Source organism: Diabrotica virgifera, chromosome 3 (genome assembly GCF_917563875.1).
Source record: "Diabrotica virgifera virgifera chromosome 3, PGI_DIABVI_V3a".
Taxonomy (NCBI): Eukaryota; Metazoa; Arthropoda; class Insecta; order Coleoptera; family Chrysomelidae; genus Diabrotica; species Diabrotica virgifera.
The window spans coordinates 114,424,135-114,442,486 of record NC_065445.1 but is presented as its reverse complement, the minus strand read 5'-3'; the positions used below and the strand labels follow the sequence as shown (position 1 = coordinate 114,442,486).

The 18,352-nt window shown below is 33.6% G+C and overlaps 1 protein-coding gene across 1 annotated transcript in view; it reads right to left on the bottom strand.

Moving 5' to 3' along the window:
• Positions 1-11,839: 11,839 nt before the first annotated feature.
• Positions 11,840-18,352, bottom strand: part of LOC114337994 (uncharacterized) — a 371,509-nt gene continuing 364,996 nt past the window's right edge. The window contains exon 6 of the mRNA XM_050646854.1: positions 11,840-12,566. Within this exon, the coding sequence (XP_050502811.1) occupies positions 11,840-12,566 (727 nt within the window). The remainder of the gene's footprint in view (positions 12,567-18,352) is intronic.

Here is an 18,352-nt window from a genome sequence, read left to right as displayed (position 1 = left end):
AGTTATTAGCCATAGATATAATATAAAATAGATTAGGTAAGATATGAGCCGCTCTGTGCATCGATGTGTAAGGCCGATATCAAGGAAGTCATTGGTCAATATTCACTTTGAGTGGTCTAGCCATCTTTGTCTGCCACATGCGCGGGATCGCTTGGACTGCCCGCGAGTTTCGCTTTTTTGCTCAGTATGCATTGTCTATCCTTAATATTTTAGCGCGCTCATCACTGTATATAAAATGCGATAGTATAAAATCAGCTAAAACTCAAACCGCAGCTATAGGGCTTTTCAACAACAGTCATTTGTTTCGAGCTTTTGTTATGTTGTATAATTCGTGTATAATATTAATATATGGTTCTTTTCATGAGCATTTTTCAGTGCGTCACAATTTTTAGATTTCTCTCTAACGCATTAAATTGTATGTGACAGAAAAAAACGCACGTCGGTGATTACATTTCGTCGGTGACATTTATAACATTTAATCTAGTTGTCAATAGATGGCGCTAATAATATAATATTAAATAGTTATATATTATTCTATATAAAAAAAATTTAATCTGTACACTAAGACTATACAAATCAAAGAAAATACCATTTTATAAATGCAATAAACACAATTGATTTGTTTTTATACCAAATTGCAAATAAAATGTGACAACTGTCAGATTTAACAAAAATGTCATGTCAGAATAAATGTCATAAGTGTGTATTTATCACGGACTAACCTTTTTTTCTATCATTTGTGACGCACTGAAAAATGCTCATGAAAAGAACCATACACAGATTATACAACGTATGACAGAAGCTCAAAAACAAATGACAATCGATGAAAAGCCCTATGTGACATTCCAAGTTATACCAATCAGTTAGACAAAGTTCTTCAGTTCTTCAAAAAAATATCACTGTGTCATAAATTCTACAAATATTTTTTTTATATGACATAACTTATTAATCCTATTATATGTACCTCTTGTAATCTTGTTTGTAATTGCCCCATGCTAGTGGCCATAGTTGCCGAGCACGTAAATGTAAATAAAAAAAAATATTAATGTACAAATTACTTTTGCAATAAATTTTTTGTTATAAATAAAAGTTTTATTTAAGAAAATTTAAAAAACGCGCAGGTTAACTTTTATTTAAGTGCAGTCACTGAATGTGGATATGAGCTATTACCTCCAATTTCGTTGAACTTCCATCGATTTTCATGAAAATTGGTGAGTGGTTAGAGGATACCTCAAGAATCAGGTTGACAATGTTTGATGGCAAATGCGAGTTGTTAAAGCAGTCATCTTGTCAAACCAGTGGCGTTGTGCGCTAGCTTTCTTCCATTTTATCTTTGATACATCGCGTTAACAGCACGCAACGATAATTTGCGGCCATTTTTTCACAGACAACCTTATATCATCGTATTAGAAAAAAATTAGCTTTAAGTTCATATAAAAAAAAACATTCATCTACGCTATGAACCAAATATTTTTTTCTTCAAAAATTAATAAGGGATTGGACTTCGCAATTCCTAGGTTTTAACCCACGTGAACTAATTTTATTGTTCTTACCCAATTTTGAAAAAATGTAAAAACGTTGAATTATTTACGTCCGTCTGTCCATCCGTCCGTAAACAAAACTCCTCCGTCATTATACCAGGTAGAATGACAAATGAGGTGTTGAATGAAAGCTTATGATCCAAGGATGGTACTAAAGGTAAGAAATTTGACCAAGGACTTCCGGTTTTAGAAATTCAACCGGAAGTACTGTTTTAAAGTCACCGGAATAGTACAAGCGATATATTATTCGCCGCGCTTTAGCAAGACGAGAACAAATGTATACTTCCGGTTTCATGACTGTCTGTCCGTTCGTCCGCAAATATAACTCCTATGATTGTTACACCCGGTATAAAATGACATTTACATGTCTAGCAACAATATAATTACATCGATTTTCTTAAATAATAAGGCTATAACATACTAAAAAAATCACTCAAATCGGACAACAGGTTTAGGAACTTGGAGACATCTAACATGTACCATTTTTAAGGTGTTCCTTTAATTTTTCCGCTGTGTGTATTTGCGGTCACTTTTTGACTAGCAATCTGTTATCAATGTCTATTCCTATTCTTAAAATATAAAAATGTGATTTTAACTAACTAACTTATGAACTAATTATTTGTGCAGTGGGATCTCGTACTATATCATATTTAAAAAAATCTAAACAAAACACCCTGTATATATAAAATATATTATGAGCACTACAGTCCTAGCGGGCTTATGGCTTAATGTACTATTCTCTTCCATTCTTGCTTATCGTTAGCTTTCCTTTTCCAATTGGTTATGTTAAGTCTTGTCATGTCTTCTTTGACCTCATTGCTCCATCTTGACTTAAGTCTTCCCTTCTCCTTCTTCCTGCCAACGCACAAGATATTATCATTTTTGGGACTCTCGCTGAACTAATTCTCTGGACGTGACCCAGCCATCTAATTCTTTAAGCTCTTGTTACTGCTAGTATATTAGGTTCTTGATAAAGCTCTGATAGCTCCTTGTTTGTTCTTCGCACCCATTGTCCATTTACGTTCTTCCCACCAAAGATTTTGCGCAGGCCTTTTCGATTCCAAACTAACAGCATTTCTTGCTGTTTTTTTTTTTGATGTGGTCCATGTCTCAGATGCATAAGTTACGATTGGTCTTATTATGGTTTTGTAGGTTCTTAACTTTGCTCCTCGGGATATAATTTGCTTCTCAACAGCCTGTTGAGAGAATAGACGGCACGGTTACCTGACATAATTCTTATTGTCCTTCTTCACTGGTCTTTACTGGTGCTGCTTATTATAGACCTATTATATATAAGACCTGTCCTATTAATATTTGCTTCCTGTAAAACCTTTTCCAATATTATGCTAAACATTACAGATGATAATGGATCACATTGCCGTACTCCTTCTGTGACATCAAAGTTTCTAAACTATCGCCTATCTTAACTTTATTCGCTGTTTATATGATATTTTATAAATTATTAAACTCCAATCGAAATCTAGAATATTCTAATACGACGACCCATATACAGTATATCAGATGTAGACTAATTAATACGACATAGCGGAATTTAGCTAGTAATTTTGCAATTAATGCGACATATATTTAGTTAATAATATCACAATGTTATGATACAATAACCCTCATACACATCACGAAATTATTATTATATTATACGAACCCATATTTGCAACAAAATAGACCATAATATTGGTTAGATTTGCTGCTAATGCATTTTAGATAGAACCAATCACTAAATGTATTTTAAATTACAGTAACATTAATTCGAGAATTATTTATAGAAGCGGTATAAATACCAGATAAATACGGTATCTTATCTGGAATTACTGACAAATTTTATTGTTTACAAAATTACGATCACTGACTGAAGCGCGCTCAGAATATGTTGAATAACCAGAATTTGAATAAACAAACTGAGCTTAAAGGAATAAAAACATTGTTTTAAACCCATAACAAACCAAAGGAGCGAAAAGAATTTAGAAAAAGGTCTAACGCAATGTATCTAATAGAACTTCATTAACCTTCGGATGACCAAGCGGGGGAAATTGTGACCCCAGCGTATGTTTTTCTTTAATAAATTCAAAAGTATTTTCAATTTTTAACTCATTATTTTTTTATTTGACTTTAATATCATTCTAGATATCCTCATATTTTGAAATAAAAAAAATTCCCTATATTTTACGAATAAAAAAATATATTCTGAAGTTGAGGTTTAGTAAAATACCGTCTATTATGTGGAATTCCAAGTAGTTTTATGCTAATGACGTCGACTTTGCAAAGTAACAACTTACTCAACATACACACTACACATGACACTAATACTCATGTTGTGACTGGCTGAATGACATAAAATCCATGCCATAAAAAAAATTAAAAAAAAAATAAAAAAAAAACTTCATTTTTTTGTTAATTGTCATTTTTGACATTTTTGACCTGGGGTCATTTTCCCCCCCTTGGTCATCCGTGTAACAAAAAAAAGATTGGTCATTCGGAAGGTTAAAGTCTTATCTCGTCTGGTTTTGGTCAAAGACCAATCCGAGCTGATTGTTGTGCGTAGAGATGCATCAAGTCAAACTAGTTTGATTTTACTCAACAAACTTGACTTGACTTGAAAATCAAACTTTTTGTATAAAAAAGTTTGACTTGACTTGATTTCGATATCTTTAGGTTTGACTTGAATTCAAACATCTTCAAACAGTTTGAAAAGTTTGAATATTACGCAACGTGTTTATTTGTTCAGTGGCGGATCAACGGGGGGCAGAGTAATGGGTGGGGGAGGGGTAGGGGAAATCCCCTTTCCCAACAAGGTCCAAAAAATCTTTTTTGACAAATTTCAATAAACATAGAAATGTATTGGCTGATATGATATTTAAACCTCAGACAGACAAATAAAACCCAATAAACGCGCCAGTTAGGATAATAATTATTAAGAAAGCTTATAGCGTCTTATAGTATGATACAATTGATCCAAATAATGGCATAAACCAGACATCCAAAGTGAAAGTTATCATCCAACACCAAATTGTTCTATATGGTCCACATAATGTTCAGAAAAAAATCACACCATTTTGAGCGTCGGGTTTAAAGGGGAGAGGGGGGAGAAATCGGTAAATTCGTAGTTTTTTACGTTTTTCGTCAATATTTTTAAAACTATGCGGTTTAGCATGAACAACCTTTTATACAAAAATGTTCTACATTAAATTTGAAATAAAAAGGACCTATACATAATCCTTCTAAAATGAACGGTTCCAAAGTTGCGGAGGTAGTATAGTATAACTGGTCAAAAAAAGGCCTAACCCAAACATCCAAAGTAAGAGTCTTCCTCCAACATTAAATTGTTCTATATGGTCCACATATTGTTCAGTAAAAAGTTACACCATTTTGAGCGTCCGATTTGGAGGGGAGATTGGGGAGAAATAGGTAAATTAGTAGTATTTTACGTTTTTCGTCAATATTTCTAAAAATATACTTTAGCGTAAACAATATTCTATACAAAATTATTCTACATAAAATTTAAAACAAAAAAGGTCCTATATATAATTGTTATAAAATCAACGCTTATAGAGTTACGGAGAGTGAAAAGTGGAGGTTTTCGATATTTTTTATATTTTTTGGGCAATTGATGATTTTGGGTAGTGAGGTTGACGTTTCTTCACGGGCTTATCACTAACATGCCACTGAAATAGCAAATTTTATTTACAAAACACAATCCTGTTAAAGAAAATTTCTTTCATCAGTAATAATATTATAAATTGCCCAAAAAATATAAAAAGTATCGAAAACTTCCACTTTTCACCCTCCGTAACTCTGGAACCGTTGATTTTATAACAAATATGTATAGGACCTTTTTTGTTTTAAATTTTATGTAGAACCCTTTAGAAACCGCATAGTTTTAGAAATATTGACGAAAAACGTAAAAAACTCCGAATTTACCGATTTCTTCCCCCTCTCCCCCCCACCAAACCCGACGCTCAAAATGGTGTGACTTTTTTCTTAACATTATGTGGACCATATAGAACAATTTGGTGTTGGAGGATAACTTTCAGGGCATTTTAATGAGTGGAACATGAAGAACATGTCAAATGACAGGAATCATGTTGGTTAGTAATAGCAGTCTGATTTTTGCATGAGAGTTTAATGAAAGGGTAACAAATCAATTGGATGTTATGTCCGACAAAATACATGGGACGTTTTCGTAATCTGACGTTCCAAATTTTTAAACTGTTCCATAATTAAAACTTCCACCGCTCCAGTGTTCCCGTACATCTAAGTTTGTCCGACTAAAATAGACACCGTTAAGCTACTAACAAATTTTCAGCTTCCTATTAATCAACTTTTTTTTGGTACGCAGGATCCAGGTCTAATAACCCAATGGTTAGTTTTGAATTTTAAAAAAATACCAACGAATATACAGAATACAGCAATACTTTTGTATTGTATTTTCGAGTGAACTAGCAGCTTGGTACCAGATGTTTTTTCGAACTGGCCCTAAGATAAATAAATGCCTTTTTTAATAAAAGAAAGTCATGAAAATTCCAAATCATTTTATTTTGAACTGTCCATTGAGACACATGTTACTGTGCTTGATCTGCCAAATAAAAATTTTTACAAGATTTTTTCACTTGAATACTATTTTGTCCTATTGTAACATGAGCGGAGCGTGAGGGGGCAATATAATACAATCCAGGGGTTCTATGTAAAATATAAACGAAAGTTGAAAAGGTGGAAGAGTGTGATTCGGTAGTTTTTTTATTTAAGTTAAAAAAACAATGTTACGTAATGCGCTGTTCGAACCATCCTACCCCCTCCCCGTGTAACGCGCCGTAACGTTTTACATGACCCCCCTTCCAACTTGCGTTACGTAATACTTGAACGCTCCCAAAATAGATTAAATTACACTTTGTATGATAAAAAAACTATCCAACGAATTCTTTGTTTTAATCTTATAAATAACACTCAAATATAAAAAAGTATATGGATAAAACGAAACTTGCCAGCAAGCAGTTCTAAGCATTCAGGAATCATTTTCAAGAAATTTAAATTTACGACCCTATTTTGATTATAATCGCTTCCTGTATTAAGTTACTTTTATGTGGCACTCATTGTATTATTAATTTTCTTATCTTAATTGGCAACTAACATGTCAATCTCGACAAAAAAGTATATCTACTAAATAAATTATTTTTCAAACTCTTTCAAACTAGTTTGACAAACAGTTTGAATTTTCAAACCTGTACGATTGACCAGTTTGACTTGACTTGAAATATTTGTCAGAAGGATTGACTTGAGTTTGACTTGAAATTAAGTCAAACTCAAGTCAAGTTCAAACATTCAAGTCAAACTTGTGCAACTCTAGTTGTGCGTTGGAAAGAGATTGAGTAGTTTGGATGAAGACTCAGGATTCTTAGAAGACAACCTTGATTCTACCGTTGATTTCAATCACCGATTCTACATAGCTAACGAAACTACAGCCTATGCTAATAATGAAAGCGTGGAAAGTAAAAAGTAAATGTTGTGAACTACCAAATGAAGAAAGTAAGTGGACTAGATTTCAGAGCTGTTAGCTAGGTACATGTAATTTGGAGAGAGTAATTAATACGTGCCGGTCTGATAAGAACCTAGCCTCTCCGCCCGATGGCGTCACTATCGCAAGAGAAGTTACTATCGTCACAGCATAATAAATCTAACAGCAAGGACACTCTCCGATGTCGCCTTTGAAGTTGAAAAGTACAGAGCCGCCATATTGCGAGGCATTAACTCTCAGATCCGTATTGGCTCCAGCGTGAAACACAGGAACGGCTTTATTATTTTAAACTTTTACTGCATTTTTAGAACGTGTGTTTTTGCATCTTAAGACGGCACATTTGTGTCCACCATTTCTTCTTACACTTGTATCCATTGTGGGTACTTGAAAATAGTATCCTAATAGAATCTAAAAACTGTGCAATATACCAGTACACAGAATAATTTTTCTTACTGAAAACAAAATAATAAAACAAAAAAATCAAAATAAAACTCGAAGATTCAATGTTATTAAACAAAATAGAACCTAAAAAACGTGCAATATACAAGTACAGAAAGTACAATAGTTATTTTCCTAACAAGTGCAGAAAGTCATACTTTTCCGCACGCGACTGCAATTTGCCGAACGACGCCAAGCGGGAGTTCGGCAAGCAGTCGAGTGCGGAAAAGAGACTTTCTGCAAGCGTTAGGAACAATATTTTTTATACGAGTCTTTAAAAAATGACCAAATCTTAATCAATTAATTTAATTAATATGAAAATACATACACAAATTAAATCTTTGACAAGGTTGTCAAAACCAAACTTTCAATATAATTAGTTAGCATGACGACGATCTTGGTTTCCATGACGATGATTCAAAACGACTGTTATTGTCTACCGATTTGACTTTCGAATATTATGTCAAAATAATTTTATTTCATCGAATTGTCGCGTTAATTTCATAAAAACAGGAACACAATAAGATACATTTGAAATAAAATAGTAAATAATATCTAAATACTAGTTATTATAATTATTTTAAGGCCACATTAAAATATATACACGCGTGCGGAAAAGTAAAACGCGTGCGGAAAAGTGAAACTTTCTAAACTAAAACACGTGCGCGAAAGTAGACATTTTTTCACGCTCGTAGAAAAAATAATTATCTTAATTATTATCTTAATACAAATTCATGCCTATTCTGTAACTCATTTCGATGATTAGAAGTCAGGAAAATCGAATAGAAGTGGCCAAGTCGAATGAAGTCGAATAAAAATAGTCAAAATCGATATTCCATATCTCCCTCGGAATCTCTACAATCGGAATAGTGAATAGAAATGACTTCGACACCATTTACCCTGTCAAAATTAGATTTAGATAATCGGAATTGTGTTTGACGCAAGCGCATTGTATTTTGTTTTGAGGTTTATATTTTATATCTACTAAAAATAATGTATTACTAATTATTTATCATTATTTATAGTATTTTTACCTTTTGTATCTGCTTAATTTTTAGTCTGTGGTGGTATTTACTTAGGGAATTGTATATTTAATTTAGACATGTACGAGTATGCATCAAACCTAACCTAACCTTAAAATTGATTTGGCATCCGAAATGGAAATTCAGATTCTGAATGCTGAACGTTTGCCAATCACAGTGTTGCCACTGTGGTATATATTTTTTTGGGTATTTCTTGTACAATTTCAATCAATGGCATAATTTACAAGAATATATTGTACAAGAACTTTTAAAATGTAAAGATAGACTTATAGCGTTGATTGATAAATATATTATACCAGTTTGCTTGTATTTGTATTAATTAACGCTTATAGAAAAGAAAATAATTATAGAAAAGACGCCGTTTTTGGGAAAAGTTATTTATCAGATATTTTAGCTGGAATCAAATCTTAAGATTGTATATATTAGTAATATCTTACATTATACATCTTGCTTCATTTATCTTTTTTATTTATCAATTTATCTTCTTTTTTAATAACAATTTTAATTAACTTTGATTTAAAACCATTTATCATCTTTTGAGGTTTTTCTGTCCAATATTTACACTAACATTTTATTGTTTACTTTTCAAAACTTTTCTTTTTTGTTATTTCAAAACAATTTTTAAAAACAACTGTATGTAATGTGATAATATGAAAAATTGAAGATATGGCAACGGTGTCGTATTTCAAATTTAGAAGCAGTAACAAACGGGTCACAGAACACTAATTTCGCTTGACAATGCGGGGTTGCCACCCCCGCGCGCTTGACCGCATGAAATAGAAATTGTCGATTTCGATTTAACTTGCTTACGATGTGAGTTACAGAATACCAATCCAAACACGAAAATGACGCGATAGATACCAAACATTCCGATTTTGTGTAATTAGGATTCGACTTGGTCATTTCTATTCGATTTGTTAAAAGTTACAGAATAGGGCTGAATATCTTAAGATAATAAGATTAATAAGACAAAAGACAAAATAATAAGACAAAAACATTAAAATAAAACTCAAAGGTTCAATGTAATTATGCTTTTCAACCAAACATCAAGTGACAGGACTAGTGATATGTTCGTGTTAATGCCAGACAATATGGTCGACCATCTGTGCAGTAATAATGCGTTTAACTTCTCCCGCCTTCGAGAGTGTCCCGGCTGTTAGATTTATTATGCTGTGTTATCGTGTAGTACAAGGCCTATGTCAAAATCTCAGCCGAATCGGACACGTCGTTTTGTTTTGACTGAATGTGTCTGCGGATTACAGAAAAGTAAAAAAAGAGAAAAATCGGTCGGCGATTCTATTCTTGTTTTTGGAATTGAAATCGCGCAGCTACATTTGGATTGAAACAGCAAGCGCAGCCATGAGACCACTTCAAAGCAGTATTTGAGGCTGTTTAAACCGAAGGAATTTCTACGTTTTTTCATAACTATCGACGAAACATGGATCCACTGGTACACATGAGAGATCAAGGAACAGTCGAAACAGTGGACGTCCTGCGTTTGGGCGTCGACCTGCGAACGTGCTCCAAAGAAGGCGAACACTGTTCTATCGGCCGGAGAGGTGATGGCCACCGTTTTCTGGGATTCACAAGGCGTGATTTATATCGACTTCCTTTCGAAAAGGACAAAAATGTCACTCGGCTCTGCTATGTCAAATTATTGGGCCGACTCGAGACTGAATTGCAGTAAAAACAGCCCCAGTTGGCGAAGAAAAAGTGCTTTTCCACCATGAAAAGGCTTACACCTCCGCCGTCGCCATGGCCAAATTGGTCGAACTGGGCTACGTACTACTTACTGTTCCATCTACCGTGTTCTACAGATTTGGCCCTGTACGACTTCCTTTTGTTTCCAAACTTGAAAAGTCACTCGCCGGGCAGAAGTTTAAGTCGAATGAGGAGTCCATCATCGCCACGGAAGCATACTTTGCAGACCTCGAGAAAACGTATTTTTCAGACGGGTTAACCCTTTCAGTTCTGCTTTAATATTTCCAGCCTTTGAATAATGCCGTGGACGCGATTACGCGTCCATGGCACTAATCTATATTCATATTTGGACGCGCGTAAGCGTCACCGTAGCTGAAAGGGTTAATGAAATTGGAGCATCGCTGGTTCAAGTGCATTGAGCTAAAAGAAGACTATGTTTAGAAATAAATTTACCACTTTTCTCAAAATATTATTTTCTTAAAATATTATATGTTTTCTTTTGTAGGCTAAGTACGTACTTATCAGAACGCTCTAGTAGACGAATACGTCAAGAAACTGATTAAATATAGTAGTCAATAAAATCAATGGGAAAATCCCAATAGTTGGCTGTATACCATAGTTTAAAATACTCATACAGAAGTAAAAACTTCAAATTCTATTCTGGTATAAAATCGTTTATTAAAAACTATCTAAAAAGTCATCAAAATGGATTGCAAAACGTTTTCATTCTAATTCAGAACATCTTCAGTGCCTAGAATGAAGTATTTCCACGTTAGATTAAAGCAAAAAAGTTAAAATTGTGACTGTTAGAAACAAAAAACATATGGTAATACTTACATTCTGCAGAGTAGTTTGAAACTAGCACACTATTTAAAGTGGTAACCCCATAATATATGGTTTACATATTATACATTAATGGAATATGTTGACTACAAGTCGATGTTGTTAGATATAATAGAATACATGCCTAAAGGGAACATGCTTCCCTGCTCGAAAATGCTAGGTACTTGCCAGTTCAATGGGCACAGACCAACTGAGAAAATAGGAAATGGGAAACTGAGAAAATAGGAAACCCCATTTCCTATTTTCTCAGTTGGTCTGTGCCCATTGAACTGGCAAGTACCTAGCATTATCGAGCAGGGAAGCATGTTGCCCTTTAGGCATGTATTCTATTATATCTAACAACATCGACTTGTAGTCAACATATTCCATTAATGTATAATATGTAAACCATATATTATGGGGTTACCACTTTAAATATTGTGCTAGTTTCAAACTACTCTGCAGAATATAAGTATTCCCACATGTTTTTTTCTTTCTAACAGTCACAATTTTAACTTTTTTGCTTTAATCTAACGTGGAAATACTTCATTCTAGGCACTGAAGATGTTCTGAATTAGAACGAAAACGTTTTGCAATCCATTTGGATGACTTTTTAGATAGTTTTTAATAAACGATTTTATACCAGAATACAATTTGAAGTTTTTACTTCTGTATGAGTTTTTTATAGTAGTCAATGTTTTTATTACAGATATCATAAAATATATTGATTATTTTCTAATATTATTAAGAATATAATATACGAGTACTTACCACACAGTGACAGTCAGTGTACTTTGCGATCTCCTGGGATAACAATTCTCATTACACACGGTAGTCTCTGAAGTAATACCACCTCTAGGAGGAGGGGTGGCGCACACGTGTCTACCCCCGGAAGCCCCGACGTACTCAACCGAAGGACTGACGCATATACTATGCCGACATTGTCCCTTCGCCCCTTTTGCACGCGCCTCGCACTGCGCATTCCCGCACTGTATACCTTTCTCTTGCTGAAAATATTCCTTTCCGTGATAATTTTGGCACTGGATTTCCTGAAGACTGCTATTGACACATGGTACTTCCTTCTGATTTCCTTGACTTGTTACCGAGCTGCTTGAACTGGAACCAGGACTGGATTTACACATCTGATATCCCTCCTGGTATGGACAACACTTAAACCTACCAGGTGTTCCCGTGAATCGGATCCTTTGATAATTGTTACCGTATGGTAGTGGTAATCGGTAATGGAACGCTAAATCTCGGCGCATGTATGGATCGCTAGTGTTAAATTGTTTGTAACCATACGATTGGTAGGTTGAGAAGTACGGTTCTTGAGGTTGCGGAACGTACCTCTCAACCGGCATGTGGGCATTCGGAGGGATGTAACGCTCCGCGTTGAACCTCCCATCTGTATTTACATACTTATCATTACTAAAATTTTGCTGGCTGTTTTGCTGATACCTGTCGGTATAATTCTGGTTATACCTTTCCTTATATCTGTAAAAAAGAAAATGATTATATTAATTATATTTAACTCATTTTTGCAATAAAAAATTTAGTAAATAACATATTTAATCATATACTATAAGATAGGTTTAATATTTCTTAATGTATTTGCTAACATATTATTAAGTCAAGCATAAATAAGATTAGATTGAACGGGACCATCTTTAATGATCGACAAAAATCTTCGAATTCGGTGATGATATCGTTATAGTGGGCAGAAGTATGAGAGATGTTAAGTAAACTAGGACTTGTTTTAAACCAGAAAAAGACCAAATTTGTTGGTTGCTAAAAACCCTCAAAATGTTAATCAACAGCTAATTCAAAATACTGCTTTAAGACTATGTTTATGAGCAATGTGCTCTACTCCCTGTGAACCTTTGCGTGTGGAAGCTCTAGAACCTCCCTTAGAACTGAGATGACAATTTTTATATGAAAGTTTATTCTAAAATCCTATATAAAAGATCCAATATTAAGTAAGAAAATTTCTGCACCAAACTACTTCGATTTAACAATAAAATATTGGTCTAAGAAAAACCTCTCCCACCTTATTTTCAGCATTTCGTAATACTTGCAATATTAGCAAAATTATTAAATTAAAAAGCCACCTCAATCTGATTTCTTTCAGGCTTTAGAAACATCAATAATTCTAATTCCCTTATATTCTGAACTTCACAAACTTAGCGAAACTACCCTTAATGATTATACCGCAAAATACCCTAATCACCTACAAATATATACCGATGCTTCAAAACAAAGTGATGGTGTGGGCTGTGTAAAAGTTTCTCTAGTCAACTAGACGAAAAGTCTGTTAACGTAAATCCCTACATAAATGAATTAAAAACACTATAGTATTATTTTCTAATCTGACAACGATGCAGTGTAATATAGTATTCACATGGATAAAAGCTCATATTGGTCTTGAAAATAATGAAAAAGTAGATCAGTTGGCAAAAGATAGCATTTTCAGTGGCGAGGAGACATTGAATGATATTGTACTTCAAGAATGTATAACCATAAGTAAAACCAGACAACATGATAACAAGAAACTTCAATGGAATCAATACTGTATAAATTGTCCGACAAGGTGTATACTTTTACATCCGAAAATTCCGACAGATTATTAGCATAAAAATTTAGATTTTTCAAGACACGATAAATTAGTACTATCTCTCGACTTAAATTTGGCCACGCCTGATATCCCGCACATCTATATAAAATCAATGTAATCTATTGAATATGCAGCTATTGCAAGAAAACGTTTATCCCCCATATAATCTGATGAACTTACTAGCTTTGAACAACCCGTCAATCTTTATGATTCTTCTAGATTATGTTAAGTCGTGTAAATTGAAACTTTAGATTATAAAATTAGTCGTGTAAATTAATAATACCCCATATCCCTACTTAGTCTGTGGTTAGTCGCCCTGAACGACCTGGGTGCGAAAAGTTTTTTTCCCTTCCCTACCCTTGATTGTTCGATTGGATTCGTAATGGTGTTGGCGTATGGTCAAGCGTTGATTTTAAGAAGTGCTGCTGGCTAAATGGGCGCAGTTACCAAAGGCCATAAAAGAAGTAGAAAAAACGAAAAAAAAAACAGATAATTCAAATTATTAACTATACCTTTGAGCAATTCCAAGAATTCACATATCTTGGATCGGTAGTAAATACAACAAACACGACAAGCGAAGAAGTAAAAAGACTCCATGGTCAGAGCTGGGCAATACCCGGGTACAAGTACCCGAATTTTGTACTCTGAGTACATTTTGGGTACTCAGTACCTGGTACCCGAGTACATTTTCAATAAAGTACTCGGTACTCGTACCCGTAGCATATGGGTAAATTACTCGGTACCCGCGTTTATTATACGGGTACATTTTTCGAGTACTTTTTGCAAGACTAAACTTGTCGCTGCATGTGGGAGAGCAAATTAATAGCAACACGCAAAAACGCCGTTTTCAGTATCAGTCCATTCGCAAAGTCAAGCAAACGCTTATTCTCTTAAGGTTGTATGACACTATGCATTTTCTTGTATCATTTCTAATATCGTTTCTGATATCGTTTCTTGTATACATTTTCTTGTATCATTTCTTGTACGTACATTTGTGCCCTGTATGACACTATGCAAGTTCTTGTATCGAAAATTGTATGAAATTCGGCACGTGATTGGTCGAAATTTTGTTTGTCACCCTGTGTCACGTTATGGTAGTACTGCATCTACAGACACAGCTGATTTTAAATATTTTATAAAATTTATAAACTTTTATATAATTAACATTTTAATGTTAACCAGAATTTTACGTTGACTGAGGTTGATTATTTGTGTTTTTATTTTGTTTTGATATTTGTGCTAAAATATTTGCATTAGAATTATCTTCAGTTTGATCCAAATTAGGATCTATTGTATTTTCGTCTATTAAAAAATAATGCACCATGAAACCTAAATTTATAGTTTGAACTTTACTAGGAGCTAAATATATGGTTATTAGTAGAACAGTAGTCCATACCAAACGGTATATTAAGTATCAATAAAAGATTTATAAATAATACCTACAAAAACACAAATAAATCAATACATTAATACATCAATACATTATCCCATTTTCATTTCAGCCGCCATTATGAGTAAGTAATTATGACATTTTAGATGTTCTACCAGCAGGTTTTACGTTTTTGCTCTTTGCGCAGAAATTGGCGCAGTTCTTGTACAATAATCTGTGCCTGACACAAATTCTTGTATCGTTTCTGATATCGTTTCTTGTATCTGTGTATGACACTATGCATTTTTTTGACATATCAGAAACGATATTAGAAATGATACAAGAAAATGCATAGTGTCATACAGCCATTATGCCATAATAATTAATAGCCTTTCAAGAAATGCTCTGAAGAACTGATGAAACTTTGAAAAATTAGTTATCTTAAAAGCCAATAAAATTAATCAGTGAGTGTGAGTGGTGTTATACTGATTACGGTAAAACCTGTGTTACCGGCCACCTGTACTTACGGCCTGTTTCAAAATTCCGCAAACCAATTTTATTTAGATATATTTGCTTATTTATGACCTGCTATTTACGGCCACCTTTATAATACGGCCAAATAATCACATATATTTTTAAAGCCCATTTTAGAGAAATTTAATGTGAATGTTAGCCAAAATAATTTTGTCTATTTGTTGATGAAAATTCTCAGTACTATTTATTAGGACCTATTGTATCTACCTAAACAGGAGATTAACCTTCATCGGGTCGGTGATCACAATATGTTCTTAAAATCCTATAATAAAATATCATAAAAGTGTTGTAAAAGAGAAACGTTTGTCACTATTTATAAGTATGATTACAATTCACAAAAGTTGGCCGAAAAATATGGTGTAAAAACTCAAATTATCAAAAAATATAAAAAAATAAAAGTGGGTTGAAAAATTCTTTAAAAAAGCTTAACATCAATATGTTTTTTCCGTAGTATAGTTTTGTTTTATATTAGGATATTAAAGAAGTTTTAGTAGTTTCCGACGTTTCCGTTTATGTATAGAATTATATTTGCTTTTATTAACAAAATAAATAAAGTTCCAATTATCTTTTATGTATTTGTGGACTACAAAAACTGGAAATACCGGCCACCTTTCTATATGGGCCAATAGTTCCTTCATTGTTAGTGGCCGTTAATGACAGGTTTTACTGTATTAATCAATGATCAATTTTTAAAATTCTTATTTTTTTTATTTAAGTTGCAGTTGTACGTTATTTTATGTTTTCGTAACTCATAAATCAATATGTTTAGAGATGCAGAGATAATTGTTACCAACCTTCTTACCTTTTTTCGGGTTGTATATTCAAATGTGCTCGAAATAAGTACCCCAGAAATTCGGGTAATTGTACTTTGAGTATTATAATCTGAGTACTTTTTTTGAGCAATGTACTCGGTACTCTGTACTCGTTCCTCAAATATGAAAAGTACCCGAGTACAAATTTATCAGTACCCGGCCCAGCTCTGTCCATGGTCTTCAAAAACATCTGTAAAATAAAAACCTAAAACGTGCAGTAAGGCGTAACGTCTATCCATCTATCTATAGCCTAGTTCTTTCATTCTTGAACCCTTTTCTTCTGAACCCTCCCCTTTTTCTCTCCACGATTCTCTGTCCTGGGCTATACTTATCCATATGGAACCACCGTGTTTTTTGATGTCCTCTATCCATCTCATTTAAGGTCTTCCTCTTCCTCTTCGGTATTCCCAGGGTATCCAGTGTAGTATTTTAGTTATTCCATCTGCCCTCCTTTTGCCTTGCATTGTGCCCAGCGGATTTCCATTTCAGTTCTGCTATTTTTTCATTTACATCTTTGACCTTGGTGATTTTTCTTATCCATTCGTTTTTTTTATCCTTCAGATTTACTTGTAGCATTTTTTTTTCCATGACCCTTTGTGTTTTTAATACCTTATCCATGTTATTTCTTGTCAGTGTCCATGTTTGCGCCCCAGATGTCAGTACAGGCAGTACGTATTGGTTGTATACTTTTGTTTTTAGGTATTGCGGGTATCTCTTATTTTTGAGAATGAACCTGAGCTTTCCAAACGCTCCCCATGCCAATCTGATTCTCCTGATCACCTCCAATGTTTGGTTCTCCTTGCTAGGCCTAAATACTTGACCCTGATATAATACTCTTGCACTTGTTGGATTTCTTCATTTTGAATAGTTATTGTACATTTTTCCTTAGTATTAGTGATTGTTTTTGTTTTCTTTTTTTTTGTTTAAACAAAAGCTTAATATATACAACATTTTAATAAGACCAGTTTTGATATATGGGGCTGAAACATGGACTTTATCCAAAACCGACGAAAGACGACTTGGTATCTTTGAGAGAAACATACTTCAAAAGATGTTGGGGGTAAATAAAATGGTTTACTGTAAAGAGACTTAAATCATTAGACCGAAAGCAGTAGACCGAACTCATTAGGCCGAAAAGCACTTTACCGAAACCTCACTAGACCGAACAGTAGGAGACTGAAAAGCATTAGGTACATAATACAGGGTGCTCAGGATTGTAATCTGAGCAAGGGTAACATCAACCTCCCTTTACCTTTTATCCAGGCCTAGGAGTGGCAGCACAAAGTACTGGCGAGTTTAGAGGTTGTTATTTTTTGCTTTGTTTTTTGTTAATTGTTTTCTTTTTACTTTTACTTATCGCATTAAAAGAGATAAGACAAATGTAATTACAACTAAATGTTATTTAGATGGTTATTAGAAACAGTTAAAATGATGTTAATGCCCGACTGGTATATTATTTGACAAATAATGACATGATCTCGAAATCAGTTAAGTATGATATGTATAACGAAAAATAACGCCCTAGGACATTAAATTTAAATAACTAGTTAAATACTGTAAAATTGACAAATATCAACCTAAATAAAACTATGGTTACCACAATTACGTTACGACTATTGCTAGAAAATGTACTTATTTAAAAACTAATTAATTCAAAATTCATTAAAATTTTTTGCATATAAAGAATAATTTAGTCGGATATTAAACGTTGAAGGCACCACGGGTATTATAAGGATAATAACGCTTGAGGTCAATGGTGTATATACCGAGGGCCTTTGGCCAGAGGGATATACGTTGACCGAATAATTAACCTTAATAACTATAACGTCACTATACCCTTAATTTATTTTTACCTTCACTAATTTGTTTAACGGATAAAAATTATTTCATATCATATTGTAGAGGGTAACAATTTACACAGTCTATAAATAAAATATTACAAAAAAATGCAATA